Source organism: Cheilinus undulatus, linkage group 8, assembly GCF_018320785.1.
Source record: "Cheilinus undulatus linkage group 8, ASM1832078v1, whole genome shotgun sequence".
In the NCBI taxonomy this organism is placed as follows: domain Eukaryota; kingdom Metazoa; phylum Chordata; class Actinopteri; order Labriformes; family Labridae; genus Cheilinus; species Cheilinus undulatus.
Window position 1 is genome coordinate 46,730,472 of NC_054872.1, and position 17,143 is coordinate 46,747,614.

Below are 17,143 nucleotides of genomic sequence, written 5' to 3' on the forward strand. Positions count from 1 at the left end.
CTAATACAGGACAGAGCCATAAACCTCCACCTCACACAGGGTCAGGTACTCATGTCTACCAGGGATAACGATGTTTACATAGCGACCATCCATCCCATTACACTGGAATTCAACAGTAACACCCGCCAGGATGTTTTCAATCACAGCACACCTAATGGAAGGAGCAGAAATGATTAGATTGTCATGGACATGTGCATCCCAATCACAACAAATTGTGTTGTCTTTTATTACACTGCTGGAGATGTACATATGAAGCACATAGACCTTTCTAAAAAAACGGTTATCACATTGACTTGAGCATTCAGACCCTTTGTAACAACACCTGTAATTTAGCTCAGGGGCCTCCCATTTCTCTTTATTGTTGCAGAGATGTTTCTACACCTTGTCTGGAGTCCACTTGTGGTAAATTAAACTGGTAGGACATGATTTAGAAAGGCACACACGTCTCTATAGAAGGCCTTGCTGACGATGCATCAGAGCAAAAACCAAGCCATGAGGTCAGAGGAACTGCCTGCAGAGCTCAGAGACAGGATTGTTGACAGGCACAGATCTGAGGAAGGTTACAACAAAGTTTCTGCTACACTGAAGGTCCCCAAGAGCACAGCGGCCTCCAGAATTCTCAAATTGAAGAAGTTTGGCAGAATAGGACTCTTCTGAGAGCTGGTTGCCCGGCTAAACTGAGCAATCAGGGGAGAGTGGCCTTAGGCCGGCCACACACTAGATGATTTTTAAATCTGAAACGATTTTAAAACCGTGTGAGACCACAGATATGAGGATAATTTCCAAAGATTTTTCATCTTTAATCCTCTGAACGCACACACCAGATGACTCAGCCAGACTGTCAGATCACTGGAGACCACACACCTGCCAACCTGCCAACGACCTCGGTGATCACGTGACTTCAGGAAAAAAAAACAAAAAACAAACAAACACGGATGTTTGTCGATACCCTCTTGCTGTCTCTCCACAACAGGCTGCCCTGGCATGCGTTACAGGTGAAGCAAAAATCATAAACATGGGAAAGACTCGGTATGAAATCCTGGAATGAGTTAATTTAAAGTTGTGTTAATGATTGTGAGCGGTGAAAGCACGCATGATCCGGCTGTGATGCTACCCCGTCTGCTCACTTTCACTGGTTGTTGTGGGTACTCCGTCAGCGGCACTATGACCTAGAATCATAAATATCGAACACATTTGATATTTACGATTCAGGATTTTGGAGGCTTCAACGCGGTTTGGTGCAGTAAAACAATCGTGTTGACACCACACACAAGGATTATTCAGACAAACAGTCGTTTGCGACGAGACTCCTCGGGATATGCCCCACGATCGTCGGGGGAGACAAATCTTGCCCCGAATTGGGCTTAAAATCCTGTAGTGTGTTAACCTGACACGCCAGATGGATGTGTTTCACACATCCATCTGGGAAAGCTTCAATAGGAAATGTTTGAGAAAAGGCAGAGGCTTTGAAAAATCCTCGGAGTATGATTGGGTGAATGTTCTGTTTGTCACATCTCTATGGGCCGATCAGAGCAACAAAGCACCTGACGTAGCAGCTAGCAAGCTGCGTGTGCACAGCTACTGAGGAATAACGAGAAACACAGCGACTATAGACATGTAAGATCTCGACTTTTGCCGTTCTTGAAAAGAAAACAACTCACTGCTGTTCTTTGTTCTTCTTTTAACGAAGAAATGTTGCCAAGTTCTGATCAAACTGGAACTTTATCAGCATCCATGCTAATGTCTTCCTCCATAACTGCACCAGCTCTTGCTGCTGCTTGTTTACGTCACAACTCTGCTGCGCCTGAAAGTACTGGCCCTCATTGCTGGTTGGTCCTGTCACTTTCTAACCGGGCCCAAACGGTTCAGATGGGAGCTTTGCAAGATGGATTCACCAGTGGAAAAACAAGGAAAAGGGCTAATCCATCTGCTCTGCAAGGTTAGTAGTGTGTGGCCAGCCTTAGTAAGAGAGGTAATCAAGACCCCGATGGTCACTCTTACTGAGCTCCAGAGATCCTTTATGGAGATGGGATAAAGTTGCAGCCCTCCACTGATCTGGACATTATGGCAGAGTGATGCAAGCCTCTCCTCAGTGCAAAACACACGAAAGCCCACTTGGAATGCAAACAAAAAAAAAACAAACAAAAAAAAAAAACACCTGTAAGAAATTAGAGACTCTGGTCAGATCAAACCAAGATCGAACTGTTTGGCCTCAACTCTATATGTCAAGAGGAAACCTGGCACCGCTCATCACCTGTTCATTACCATCTCAACAGTGAAGCATGGTAGTGTTGTAGTACTTGAGACCGGTCTTGGTCTTCAGGCCACATTTTGAAGGTCTTGGTCTTGTACTAAGCTCAAGAGCATTTTTACTCTGTCTTGTCTCTGTCTCGGACTGGCTGGACTCAGGATTTTGCATCAAGACCGGTCAAGACCAGAACTGATCTGCTATTCTTCGACTTCATTAATGTGATAAAAAGGAGAAGCACTTTGCTAAAACAACAAATTGCTTCAATTAACGTGTAATTTCATCCCCCTCCCTGTGATGACTGCAACCTCCCAATAATTGGAAATTGTTTATATTTTAGGGTTATAGAATAAATGTTACAGACTGACCAATGAAATTTTAGCTCAAACACAACTTAGTTCTTACCACTTCTATTGTAAGTTTTTGTCCTCATTTTGTCTTTACCCCAATCTATAGAAAAGTGTCATTAGTGGTATCGATAAGGACTCAGATCAATAAGGAGAACTGATAACAGTATCAGTTTCAGTAAGAATTAACAATGCCCATCCCTCATCATAATGAGACCCCACCGTGCATGTTTTGGTCACGAAATGCTGCAGTTTCTTAAGTTTCTTAAATACAACTAAGCTCTCCTTTAATTCTTCATTTCCCATTTAAAGAAATGGGACTTTTGAGTAGATGTTTTGTGGTCTTTAGCAACCATACCTCTGTTTGTTTGCTCATGATGGTGAGCTTGGATTTCTGTTTTCAGATTTTCAGATTTTTCACATAATTTCGGACTTGTCAGCAAATGACTTCATAGGATTTGCAAAGAAAAATGGCAGAAAACGCCCCCAGTCCAAGTGTAGAAAGTTTATTGGATCATATTGAAAAAGACACAAGCCTGTAACTGCTGCCAAAAGTGCTTCAACTCTGTACTGAGTGAAGGGTCTGAATACTTATGTCAATGTGATACTTCCTTTTGTTAGTTTTTTCATAAATGTGTAATAAAAATCCTACCTGGAATTGCTGTTGCCATTGTTGTCAATAGAATCTCCAATACGAATCTCTGCTCCGTTCAGTCGTGAGGAGAACCGGGAATCTCTGCGGTTTGTGATCTTAACAGAAAACACTCTATGGGTATTTATCAGATCCAGTCGCCACCAGGGACCAAAGTCATGTTTGGTGTGAGTGCAGGACCCAACAGCCCGGTCATTGTTACGATTCCCATCAATGGCATTGTATGCAACGCCTTCTGCGTCATAAAATGATGACTGTGTGGCTTTTCCTTTGAGTGCAAGGTTCTCTCCTAAAAAAAGTAAATATATTTAGTACTCATGTCTGCATTTGTTTCAGTCTTATGTTATAACTATCATAAAGTCAGCATAAATGGAAGTACTTAAAGGTAGAATATCCAACATTTTACACTTAAATGTAACAAAAACCAAACATATGCTATGTCAATGTTTTTCTGAGTACAGTATCAACACACTGAATTAAAACTTCGGTACCCTGTAGTTTTGTTTACATGGGATGTTTATAACTCTGTCCGGACCGGATTGGGGCGGTAATCTTCTCCTCTGGCACACGCCCCTCTCCTCCTAGATGTACCCCAGGGGCAGCAGTGCTGCTGCAGGTAAATGTTTCACCCAAACAGCTGAGAGGAGTGTAAATGGCAGACTCCAGTCGGAAGCAGCCGACCGAAGGCCTGCCACCTGCTTCCCCTCCACCTAAAAGCCTCAACATTAGTCTAGGAAACCCTCTGACAAAGCAAAAGGAAAAACTAGAGTTAATATCAGACTTGCTTTTCCTCTGTGGTGAGCCCTACACGACGCTAAAAAGCTCTCGCATGACTCAGAACTGGCTTTGCCTCTCGTGGATGCGTGAGTAGGCTACATCTTTTCATTCGTTGTGCGCATTGTCTCAACATTTGTCCAGTGTTGATTTATTGACACAGCACTATTCTTATGGTTGGACATTTAAGCTGAGTGCGATAAGGCAGCTGAAATAAATGTGGGGTAAAAATGAATGGAAGCTAGGCGTGCTAATGTTAGCCTGCTGCTAATCAATAGAGGCTGCAGACGGAGGTAGCTCTACTCAAATCAGGTAGTGTAAATCAGGCAGTACACTTAAATGTAATAAAAATCAAACATATGCTATGTAAATGTTTTTCTGAGTACGGTATCAACTAGGGATGCACGATATTATTGGTAGTATATCGGTATCAGCCGATAGTAAAATTTACGCCGATATGTTTGGCCGATAATATGACGTCATAATTAAGCGCATGCGATGACGCCGGACGTGCGCCAACAACAATCAACAACATGTCAGCTGTGTGGCAGAAGTCTGAGGTGTGGGAACAAGACAGCAAAGTAGCTGTTTGCATCACTTGTAAAGTACATCAGATGCTTGGAGGAGCTCGACAACATGCCTTTAACACCACCAGTTTAATTTTGCATCTAAAAAACCGCCAACGTGATGACTATAAGGACTATAAAGACTGGCAAAACTTCATGCCAGGGAAAACTCGGCAGCAGCCTCTACTTAAGTCATTCAACAAAGCTAAAAAATACAGCAGTGACCACCCAAAGGTAAGGAGCTGAACAGGAAAATCACTGAATTTATAGCTCTTGATAATCAGCCTTTCAGCGTGGTGGAATATACCGACCTGTGATGCATTTAAAGCCCCACTACATTATGCCTAGCAGGCGCTTATAGCCTTACCTGAACTGAAAAACTTCGTTTCCAGTCACGTAGAGAAGCTCCTCATTAAAGCTAAACATATTAGCTTCACCACGGATATATTGACATCATCACGTTTAGCCTCACTGCCTCCGTGGGTAGATGAGGATTTTACCCTTAAAAAGTCTGTCCTACACTCTCAGGAGTGCTCACTCAGCAGCCGCAGTTGCAGCCGCTTTTGATAACATGTTTAGATAGAAATAAAAAGAGGTAAGGTAAGGTAATCTTCTCCTCTGGCACACGCCCCTCTCCTCCTAGATGTACCCCAGGGGCAGCAGTGCTGCTGCAGGTAAATGTTTCACCCAAACAGCTGAGAGGAGTGTAAATGGCAGACTCCAGTCGGAAGCAGCCGACCGAAGGCCTGCCACCTGCTTCCCCTCCACCTAAAAGCCTCAACATTAGTCTAGGAAACCCTCTGACAAAGCAAAAGGAAAAACTAGAGTTAATATCAGACTTGCTTTTCCTCTCTGGTGAGCCCTACGCGACGCTAAAAAGCTCTCGCATGACTCAGAACTGGCTTTGCCTCTCGTGGATGCGTGAGTAGGCTACATCTTTTCATTCGTTGTGCGCATTGTCTCAACATTTGTCCAGTGTTGATTTATTGACACAGCACTATTCTTATGGTTGGACATTTAAGCTGAGTGCGATAAGGCAGCTGAAATAAATGTGGGGTAAAAATGAATGGAAGCTAGGCGTGCTAATGTTAGCCTGCTGCTAATCAATAGAGGCTGCAGACGGAGGTAGCTCTACTCAAATCAGGTAGTGTCTCAAATTTTGTTTATCTCAAATCACCCAAGTCTTGTTTGAAGCTGATGTTTTCATGTTTAATTGATGCTATAACATAACCGGCCAGGATAAGAAGAGCTTGTAAAATGGTTTACTGCAGCTGAAACAAGACATTAGCTGTAAAGGATGCCTTGAACATTACATATAAACTTGTATATGATCGGTGTTTAGGGTCAACAGAGGCTAAAGGGGGTGGCTTCAAAGTGGCGGAAGTGTGTCAAAAACTCCTCTTTGTTTACATTTTCAAGGCTTTGCTCTCCTACGATAACTTGTGGGAAAAAAATCGCATAGTCTACCTTTAAGACATTGCTGCACATAACCTTTGTAGTGGTAAATGGTTTCCTTGCCTCAACACCCCAACACCCTCCACCATTCTCTTTCTCTGACGCCTATCCTCTCACAGACATAGGGAAACGAAAGGTGTGGTCCTTAATGCATATACAAAGCAACAAAAGGTGACTGCCAGTTTTCCTGACCAAGTGTTAAACCTGGAGCCCATGACTGAATCAGAAGGTCCCTTTGTGTGATCTCCAGACCTCCAAAACCCCCCACCATGTGTAGGTTTTTTGAAACCTTCTTCCTGGCTGAATCAAAATGTCCCTTTTGTGCGATGTCCACACCGCCTGGAAACAAAGCCCTGTGCGGGTGTAGATTGTGCCCAGACAGAGGTGTAGCTCAAACATATCTATATGTACACTATACACATCTATATAGTTAGGGGGCGTTGCACAAAGATAAAGGTGCTCGTCTCCCAATGCTGGGGTTCTTTTCTGTCCCGAGTCTGCTTTCTTGCACGGCTCCCTCTCCCTCTCCTTCTCCTTCTCCTTCTCCCTCTCCCTCCCCCTTTCTCTCTTTCTCTCTCTCTCCCTCTCTCTCTCTCTATCTCTCTCTCTGTCTTTTGATGCTTACTGACCGCTGTATGTGTTGATTGACCTTGCAAGAATAAGCCTTTTTTGTCAGCCGGCAGATTGTCTAATATTTCTTTTGTTCACCAGCAACAGAGAAAAATTGCAACAACACCTTCTGTCATGATTAGCTAATGATCGTTAATTAGCTCCACATAGTGGTCAATGGAAGGTCCCATGGTTCTACGCTCCTTTGGCCCTCAAGGCCTCCACCAGTCAAGTCACTGAAATGTATGAATACAGTCAAATTTCAGCTTTGAGCCATAAATATTATCTCTTTAATCCAACAATGTAACAAAACAACTTTTTTAGACTTTTGTACTCCTGTGTTTGCCTCCAGTTTTGCTTTGTTTGGCCTCCAGCTGATACCAGAACACCACTGATGTGATGTAGGCCATTAGAGAATCTCACAAAGTTGCTTGTTTTGACATTAAAGTGAAATAATTTCAAATGGTGAACACAGCTGTATAGAAAATAAGGCTGCATGATCTGGTCAGTGACATTAATGTTCAAATTCTCACCTGTTGGTGCACGGTATCCGTACACTTCCACTTCACAGAGGCTAAGGATCTTGTCATGTCCAGTCAGAGTCACAGTCACATAACGTCCCTCCACAAGTTTGGTTAAGGGAATTTTTAAAAACCTTTCAGCTGGAATATGAGGGATTACTGCAACCCTGCAGGAGAGGAGAGACATAGAAGTGAAAGACTTGGATTTCTCGAGGTCATATTCACTGGGACACAATACAATCAGACATTCTTTTATTTTTACTTAGTTTTTACTTAGTGTGAAACAAAGTAGTCTGTTGAAGTGCTCAGATTGTTTTACCCATAAAAACGGTAGGGGGTTATGTGAAGGGTTCCGTATCTTTGTTTGTTTCTTTCTTTGTATGTGTACAACATAACTCGAGAACGGAAAGTCGGATCTTCACCAAACTTTCAGGGAATACTGGGATGGTGACAGAGGAGAATCGATTAGATTTTGGTGATGATCCGTGCACCTGTTCAGTTTTTTCTCGGACTTCGAAATTTTGAACACCATAGTAATCAATGGGAGCGTGAGTTCCTCGGTGGCGCTGCTTAAGCGTGGGTCTGCTGCCTCAGATGGCCATTCTAGTTTTTGTTGTGATGAGTAATGCAGTGTGTTAGTTTTACAATTTAAATAATCTGATCTTACTTAGCTTTTTCATCAAACTTCCTAATTACTTAAAAAAAACTTCTCTTTTGGTGTAACCAAGGCCTCCCACAGAATTGCTTGGGCCCCTGAAAAACCCAGTAGGGGGCCCTCCCCAGTTGTGAAATATTGATAGTTTAAGTGAATGTGTGTTGGATCTGTAGCATTGAGGCTAGTGTCCCGGCTAATGGTTACCTCATTTTGAAATTAAAAAGTGTGTCAAGCTATCATTGGATTCTGATATTAAAATTATTATTTGGTGCCACTTTTTAACCCCTTTTTCATGACTGCAATTTTCACATTTATTCTGCTATTATTTAGTTATTTTCCCCTTAAAGTGATTACAGTTCCTTCTACTTTAGTCTCTGGTATCCTAACATTTGTGCACGTCATGGCTTGAAGTCTGGTATTCCTTTCCAAATGGATTAGTTTAATCCATCAATCCATCCCGGTCGCCAGTCAATCTTGACACTGCTAAATAAAAGTTAATTCTTTTTTAAGAAAATGGGTTTGTATTTTGAAAATGCCATATTGTACTACAGCATTTTTTGTTGCTTTGATAGAAGTGGATATTAGTCAGTTTAAATGAGACATATGGTTATCACAGCTTAACTTCACTGTGGACCATAATTCTGCTGACCTCCATGGGCCCCAGGACACTCTCCTCTTTATTCCCTTATGGGCGGCCTTGATTGTAACAACAGAGAAAGAAAGGAAAACTGTATTTTAACAGGTTAGTTTCTCAGAAGATAATGGCAAAATCTTAGTTTTAAATGTAATAGTTCCCCAACACAGCCCAGTCCCATGATCTATTTCAACTTCAGAGATTCTAGAAATTCTCTTAAAATGTTTTTTGGTGTAAAGTTGGCATAACATCATTCACTCACTGTGGGTTTGCTACTCCATTGTGATCTAAAGAGTTTCCAATGTGAATCTGGGCCCCGTCGAGTCTCTCTGCAGCACTGTCTCCTCTGTTGGTGATGATGAGGGAGGTGACGATGTAGGAGTCCAGCAGGTCTACTCTCCACCAGGGGTTGGTCTGGGATAAAGTGTGCGTACATGATCCAGAGTTCAAGTCATGATCTCGGTTTCCATCGATGGCATTGCCAGCCATTGAATATGTGCTGTCAGCCTGGGTTGACTGGGTTGCTTTTCCACGTATGGCCACGTTTTCTTTGGAGTAAACATTTGAAATTCACATTAGAGGTGTTACAAAGGTGTAAAAGACTAAACATGGGGCCGACTTAAATGTAAAAAATTAGATGATTCATTCTTAAATCAGTAACAACAAATAAATGTAACGTAAAAGGTTCAAGATAATGATTTTCCACACAGATTTCTTGTAATGTGAGCTAATTCATGTGGAGAATGTACTTACGGTAAGTGTAGGCTGAACATGAGCCCAGGAGGAGATGCAGGAGCAGAGCCGTGCTGTGTTTCATGGTTCTGTTTGATACAGACTGGCAAAAACAAAATTGCAACAATAAAATGACCATTACTACTGTTTGAAATGTCTCCAGTCCAAAACTACAACAAACTATAGAGCCTGAGTGTCAAATGTCCGTAAAATTACATAAACATTTCAAAGAATATGTGGTTAAGTTACAGTAAATGAGCAAAAAAAAAGGGAGAAGCCCCATCTGTTCAGAATTGACAGTGCATTCGGGAAATACTAGGGTCAAGATTTAACCATAAATTGTCATTTGCACCAGAAAAAAAATTGGGAAAAACTAACTGAGCACTGATCATAAATGGTTATCAGATTAAAAAAAGCCAAAGTTGCAAGTTTAAAGGTCAAAGGGTGAGATCAAATTTGAAACAGTGAGTTGAAAAGGTCCAAATATGACCTTAAATTCACAACTGTGAATTTAAAAGGTTGAACTTTGATGTAAAAAGTAAAAATTGTGAATTTAAGAGGTTAAAATATGAAATAAAAAGTCAAACAAATGTTATTGTGCGATGCAAAATTGAAAATCTGAAATGAAAACAAATTGATTTTTTTCCACACTCAGGACTTTGCACCTGAATGTTTTCACTCTACTTTTTCACCTGTTGAAGGTTAAGCTTACATTTTTATACTGTCGTAAATCTGCAGACCTCATACCAGCAGGTCAATTATAACAGCAATATGATATGATCTTGCTGGCTGGGAACAACAGTACCACGGGCCTGATTTGGCCCTCGGGCCTTGAGTTTGACACCCCTGCTTTACTACAACATTCAAAATTTAGCTCAGGTGCCTATGTCTCTGGATCTTTTCTGTGATGTTTCTGCACCTTGATTGGAGTCCATCTTTGGTAAATTAAACTGATTGGACATGATTTAGAAAGGCACACACCTCTAGAAGTCCTCACAGCTGACAATGCAGAAAGCAAAGACTAAGCCATGAGGTCAAAGGAACTGTCTGCAGAGCTCAGAGACAGGATTGTCTGGAGAAGGCTACAAAACATTTCTGCTGCACTGAAGGTTCCTAAGAGCACAGTGGCCTCCAGAATTGTCAATTAGAAGAAGTTTGGCACAACCAGGACCCTTCCAAGAGTTGGATGCCCGGCTTTCACATGTGAGTTCTTTGCAGGCTTTCATGTGTTTTGCACTGAGGAGAGGCTCTCGTCTGGCCACTCTGCCATAAAGCTCAGATCAGTGGAGGGCTGCAGTGATGGTTGTCCTACTGGAGCTTTATCCCGTCCCCACACAGGATCTCTGGAGCTCAGTCAGAGTGACCATCAGGTTCGTGGTCACCTCTCTGACTAAGGCTGTCTCCCCAATTGTTCAGTTTGGCTGAGCTCTTGGAAGAGTCCTGGTTGTGTCAAACTTCCTCCATTTAAGAATTATGAGTCACAGCCTTGTTTACCTTCTGTTTTTGTTTTCTGTTTCCCTCGTGTCCCCTGTCTGTCTATGTGTGCCACACCTCACAATCAACAAGTAAGCACCTGGCTTGATCACGAGGATCACACACCTGCATTCCATCCACTCGTCTACTTCAATACAAGAAGCCTGGTCTCAGCACAAGTCATCATCAGACTATTACGGCCGCTCCGTTCAATTTAAATTCAGAGTTTTTCTACTTTTTAAATTTTTGTATTCTTCCAGACATTCTAATAGCCTTTTTCTCTGTGTTCAGATCCTGCAAATTCTGCCATCAAGACAACTCAAGTAAAACAACAATGGAAAACCAGCTGCTTCAGAATCACCCATTTTCTTAGCTCTATCCTAACCAACCAGCCAGCCTACAACCCTGCCACTCCCCAGTCTCAACAATAAATCACCTCATCTGTGTCTGCTTCTAGGTCCTACAAAAAAAAAAATGTCCACACCCAACATTACGCAGGCCACTGTGCTCTCGGGAACCATCAGTGCAGGGGAAATTTTTGCACCCTTCTCAGATCTGAGCCTGTCAACAATCCTCTTATCTCTGAGCTCTGCAGGCAGTTCCTTTGACCTCATGGCTTGTTTATATATGTATGTATGTATATATATATATATATATATATATATATATATATATATATATATATATATATATATATAATTGAAGCATCACAATGTTTTAATTAGCACAAGGTAATGTATTAAATTACTATGGACGCTTTGAAGTGCAATGTAATACAGTCCCACAGTCCTAAACAATCTGTAGGCTAATTTCTTAAGCTTAAAAAGGGTTAAAAACATTATTATTGGAGTATAACCACCTACCTTTTCTTGCAAAGAAAGCACAGAAGAAGACAAGGAGCTGCTGTTAATGTTGAAGGCTGATCATAACTGAGCGTTGACCACAGTATGGTATTTATAGTCACATCTTATAAAATGTTGTTTATTAATGATTAACCACAGGTGACTTCATGCTTCCTTGTCTGATAACACTTTGGTTATTTAGGTCACAGATAAGAAACCTTCTATGAAGTTTTCTACCACGTCTTTGTTTTATTTTCTGTTTTGCAAATGTACATACGGTTCTTTTAATAGTGTCCTCATTTAAACGTGCAGTTCTACAGAAAGCGTGTAGGACCAAATGAGAAAAATAGCAAAAAATTACAAACTAGAATGCTTATATAGGCTGTTTAAAAGTAATGACCTGGTTATTGATCAGTTTATGCATTCATGTGAGAAGTCTGATACCTCCAGATAAGGCTGTCTATTGAAGGAATAAAGAGAGAATCTTTCTGGGGCCCAACCACATAGAGGGGCCCATGACTGCTATTGCTATGAGTTATTTCAATACTCAGCATTGCTTAGATAATTTTCATTTATAGAACACTTTTTCACAACCTCAAAGACACTGTGCAAGCTTAAAAGATACAAGACACAAGAAAGCAAGCGTGCAAACAAACAAGGAAGAGGACCAAGATTGATGGATTGTGAGCTAGGAGCAGAATTTTGAACTGAATACGGTACAGGACGGGGAGTCAAATAAAATAATCCTAAAAGAAGAAATATGATTTAAAATGAAAAAAATTAAGCGCTCTTATTCTGCTGAAGAAAGGTTGGGGGATCAGCAAATCAGAAGCCTGTTTCTAGCAGTAAATTCCACCTTCCCGTTGCTAGGCAACACGTGTGTGACGGAGCGAAAAACCGCGCATGCAGGCAGAGACAGACAGCAACCAGAGCACGCTGGAAGAACAGTTATCAGAAGTGGATTTAATGACGGTAATGTGTGACAAACCCAGGAGATAAAGTCAAAACGGCCTCTTAAGAAGACAACCCAACCCTTGACAAAGTGTTCCCTGCTGAAAGTAAGTACAAACGAGTTTGTTTAACTCAATATTCGTTAGCATGTTAGTATCGCGAAGCTAGCGCTAGCTTAAATCTCAACGCCATTAGCTTTTTATGTTTTTCAGAGTGTGTGAAAAAAATGAAGACTTTTGTAACACTGCTGGAAACAAGAAAACCTGTGCTTTACTGGGCGCTGCCATGTTTTATGTCTGTGCTCAACCTATCCAGAGATCGGTGATCATGTTTATCATTGTTTTACTCCTTTTAATACTAGCTCTTTTGCAATTTGCTCTGTGATGAGCACTGTATTTATCCACAGAAGCATCTTTCAGTTACACATATCTAAAAATAAATGTTTCTATTGAATACATGGTTTACATTTAAAAGTATTTACTGTGTTGAATAAATTTGATTTTGTACTTTATGGGAAAAATGTTATTTTAAAGCAGCTAAAGCTGTTTAATCTACTAAAGTGTCTGTTTAAGGTCTGTACACTAAAAATGGAAATGCTCCAAAGATAAATGTTCAATTTCATGATGTTTTATTGGAAAAAGTTATTTAAATGTTCATTCATTTGCATTACTGCATTTGATAGCAATTTAAGTGCGATGTTAAGAATTCATGATGTTAAATACAGTTAAAAGTAGATAAACGATAACTCAGAACTCATGATATTTCTTTGACCCTGTCTGTTGGCAGGTCAGGTCTTTTTTTATTTGATGTTGGATTTTCTTCATGCTGACCTGTCCAGCGAGCTACATGGCGAGCCTTCTTACCTGGATCTAGAGAGAGACCTCTGTGACCCCTGGACAGGTTCTGCTGCACTACCCAGTGGGGTAGGCCCTGAATTTACAGGCACACTCACACTCAGCCCTATCGCTAAATCCTCTTTCTCACACACATACGTTCACATACGCCCAAGAACTCTAAGATTTGCCTTATTTTTCTTTTATCCTGAGAACTTGGACTTTAGCATACCTTTGTGGACTTTTCTTTGCACTTAGACTCGACTAAACACCTCATTCTGGGAACTGTGTTAGTGGTTGATGTGTAGGGAGCTATCCTCAAGTGACTGGTGTTTGTAATTCAAGTCAATATAAGGGTTTACCTTGTGTGGTGGGGTGGGCTTGTGTACACATTTTAATTTTTGCTTTTTATTTAGTTTTATCATAAAATAAATTTGTATGTTAAATTATTCTTAGTTTAGGATTTGTTTTATTCTTAAAGTTGTTTTATTTAGGAATATTTTTAAATGGGGATTAGTTTAATTTTGTCCAACAACGCCACTTGGGGAAATTTCAACCCCAGGACATTACTCAGAAGAGCACCCAGTACACTCAATGGTAAAAGGTCACATAGGTTTGGTACTCATTAGGACAGAGACATATGTTTTCCAAAGAATTGACAAACCTTATTAAAAAAGATCAATATTTAAAACAGCAGTTGTCCATAAAAGTCTTTCTATCAAAAATAAGTTGCACAATCCAAGTGGCCCAATAAATTAGCTGTTTTGGGGCTAGACTTAACAGAGCAGGGGGATTACACAAATCAACCCCAACTGAAACAAACCAAAAGAAAAGAATTTAAATGAGTAACTTAACACAAATGTTATTACTCCAAGATAATCCTTAAAGGTAGAATATCCGACATTTTACACTTAAATGTAATAAAAATCAAACATATGCTATGTAAATGTTTTTCTGAGTACGGTATCAACTAGGGATGCACAATATTATCGGTAGTATATCGGTATCAGCCGATAATAGCTTAAAAAGTTAATTATCGGTATCAGCCGATAGTAAAATTTACGCCGATATGTTTGGCCGATAATATGACGTCATAATTAAGCGCATGCGATGACGCCGGACGTGCGCCAACAACAATCAACAACATGTCAGCTGTGTGGCAGAAGTCTGAGGTGTGGGAACAAGACAGCAAAGTAGCTGTTTGCATCACTTGTAAAGTACATCAGATGCTTGGAGGAGCTCGACAACATGCCTTTAACACCACCAGTTTAATTTTGCATCTAAAAAACCGCCAACGTGATGACTATAAGGACTATAAAGACTGGCAAAACTTCATGCCAGGGAAAACTCGGCAGCAGCCTCTACTTAAGTCATTCAACAAAGCTAAAAAATACAGCAGTGACCACCCAAAGGTAAGGAGCTGAACAGGAAAATCACTGAATTTATAGCTCTTGATAATCAGCCTTTCAGCGTGGTGGAATATACCGACCTGTGATGCATTTAAAGCCCCACTACATTATGCCTAGCAGGTGCTTATAGCCTTACCTGAACTGCAAAACTTCGTTTCCAGTCACGTAGAGAAGCTCCTCATTAAAGCTAAACATATTAGCTTCACCACGGATATATTGACATCATCACGTTTAGCCTCACTGCCTCCGTGGGTAGATGAGGATTTTACCCTTAAAAAGTCTGTCCTACACTCTCAGGAGTGCTCACTCAGCAGCCGCAGTTGCAGCCGCTTTTGATGACATGTTTAGATAGAAATAAAAAGAATGTGCATGTCGTCCTACGTGACATGCGCGAAACATGGCAAAAGCCATGACGGACTTCTGAGTGCCGTCTCCTGTGCACACTCGAAGGTGCACGAAGGTGTGTCCAGCATTGGAGATGTTTTGTCACTGTTTTGTTACAGAGCTGTTTACAGTAAAATGTCCATTAAACTTGGTTGCTTAGTAAGTTTGCGCTGTTTAAAGCAGAATCAGGAGAACTACTTTAGTTGAAGTTTTATTTCTGTTCATCTTGAGTCTCAGAAATTTATAATTATAATTGAGCTCTGAACTATAGCTAGATTTTTTTGCATTTAAGAATCTGTGTTGCTGTTTTTAAAGCCCTTTGTCAGGAGTATCTCAGGGAGCCATCCTGCAAACTGGCTGAGTAATAAGGAGAATCAGTCTTAATGTATAAGCTATTTCTCTTTTGCACTGTGGAGCTCAGAGTAAGCAGGTTATTTTAATGCTGCTCATTGCCCTCAAAAAATGCAGATGACTTTGGCTGTACTGTTAAAAATACATGTAAGCATGTAATACACATGTAATCCAAAGACATTACTGTAAGTTTGTCATTAGTGTATGGCTGTATTTGAAAAAAAACAAAACAAAACAAAAAACAATTTATCCTTCAGTTCTGATAAAAATCAAATGTTTTGTCAGTTTGTACAAAAATTGACTACCAATATTAAAAAAAAAATTGGAGTCCATGATGGAATTGGTGTTTATAACAGGGGAAAAAATGGAATTAAATATCGGTATCTGTATCAGCCAAAATTTGTTTCGAAATATCGGCATATCGGATATCGGCAAAAATCCAATATCGTGCATCCCTAGTATCAACACACTGAATTAAAACTCTGGTTTGGTAAAGGGGGGAGGCTTCAAAGTGGCGGAGGTGTGTCAAAAACTCCTCTTTGTTTACATTTTCAAGGCTTTGCTCTCCTACGACACCTAGAAGAAAAAAAATTGCATAGTCTACCTTTAAGACAGTTGTAGCGTTCTATTACTGTCCTGGTCTACAATGTAAGCCCAATGTACATTAGCCCAGAGTTAACACACAGGCGAAATGGAGTTTACAAAACGGAGCACCAAAACGGAGTACAAACACTGAGTGGAGGAAACAGAGTTGATAAAATGGATCCAAAACAAAACAGAGTTGACAAAACGGCAGTAAAAGCCAGGGAGTGGAAGCCGGAAATGCCAAGTCCTCAACCTCAACCACGGTGCGCAGCTTGGCCAGGAAGGGGAATGCCGAACCTCAGGGAATGAGAAGCAGCTGCAGAGCTGCAGAGCCACAGAATCACAGCACGGTACTACAAACAGCCAGAGACCAGATAAAAATTAACCTTTAGATTTATGGCCAAATCTCAACACAGAAAGAAAAGGAGGAAATGAGCAGCCTACCTCAGAAAGGCGAAACCCAGCGCCACTCGCAGCCTCTCCAAAGTCTCACCGGGCCAAATGGACATGCCAGCCCGCTGTAAAAGTGAGAGAGCGGAGGCAGGTATAATGCCAATTATGCACACTTTAAAATGTGCCACAAAACAATTCCCAAAGGGGCTTACCTTATACCAGCAGCAGACACTCAAAGAAGCGACACCCAAGGAAGCCACGCTGACCGTGAGCATGCCAGCAGCACCACACCACGCCAAACAATGGGGAAGTCTGTCTCCAGGAGGACGCCTGGATGAGCCTCTGGGGCATGGCACAACCAGCCTGCTTTATGCAGTGTCGCAGCGCCTCTTAATCAAAGGTGCCAATTACATAAGTACCTGCAGCTCCACGGCACTGTGGGGGGGGGTGGACTTCACCCTGCCACACTTGTTATTGTGGACTGAGAATTGGAATAGGTATTGAATTTGAAGCTGTTACATAGAATTCAGGTTAAACTAAATGGGTGCACCCAAGATACATTTGATTTTGGCTAATTTGATACTTGAAACTGCTATAACTGATGTTTTTGTATGTTGTTGAAATCTAAATGTGTTGTAAAGCTATTTCTTTTCCTTTTATTTCCAACTAGAGCCGGCAAATGTTAAATCATAAATTGGTCTCAGTGACTGATTTGGACACTTCTTCTGG

General features: G+C 41.0%; 1 protein-coding gene across 1 annotated transcript; it reads right to left on the bottom strand.

Moving 5' to 3' along the window:
* On the bottom strand, positions 1-11,571 carry LOC121514188 (fucolectin-1-like). Its single transcript, XM_041794289.1, has 6 exons — positions 11,530-11,571; positions 9,215-9,296; positions 8,724-9,009; positions 7,185-7,339; positions 3,248-3,536; positions 1-151 (listed from the first exon to the last, which is right to left on the bottom strand). The coding sequence occupies exons 2-6, from the start codon at positions 9,276-9,278 to the stop codon at positions 1-3; spliced, it is 945 nt and encodes a 314-aa protein (XP_041650223.1). The 5' UTR covers positions 9,279-9,296; positions 11,530-11,571.
* Positions 11,572-17,143: the final 5,572 nt, after the last annotated feature.

Bases quoted from the DNA above. Each gene is read 5' to 3' on its own strand.
- LOC121514188 (XM_041794289.1), bottom strand. From the start codon at position 9,278: ATGAAACACAGCACGGCTCTGCTCCTGCATCTCCTCCTGGGCTCATGT. The intron at 9,010-9,214 runs GTAAGTACATTC...TTTACTCCAAAG, and splicing joins ATGTTCAGCCTACACTTACC to AAAACGTGGCCATACGTGGA. The intron at 7,340-8,723 runs GTGAGTGAATGA...CCTCTCCTGCAG, and splicing joins AATGGAGTAGCAAACCCACA to GGTTGCAGTAATCCCTCATA.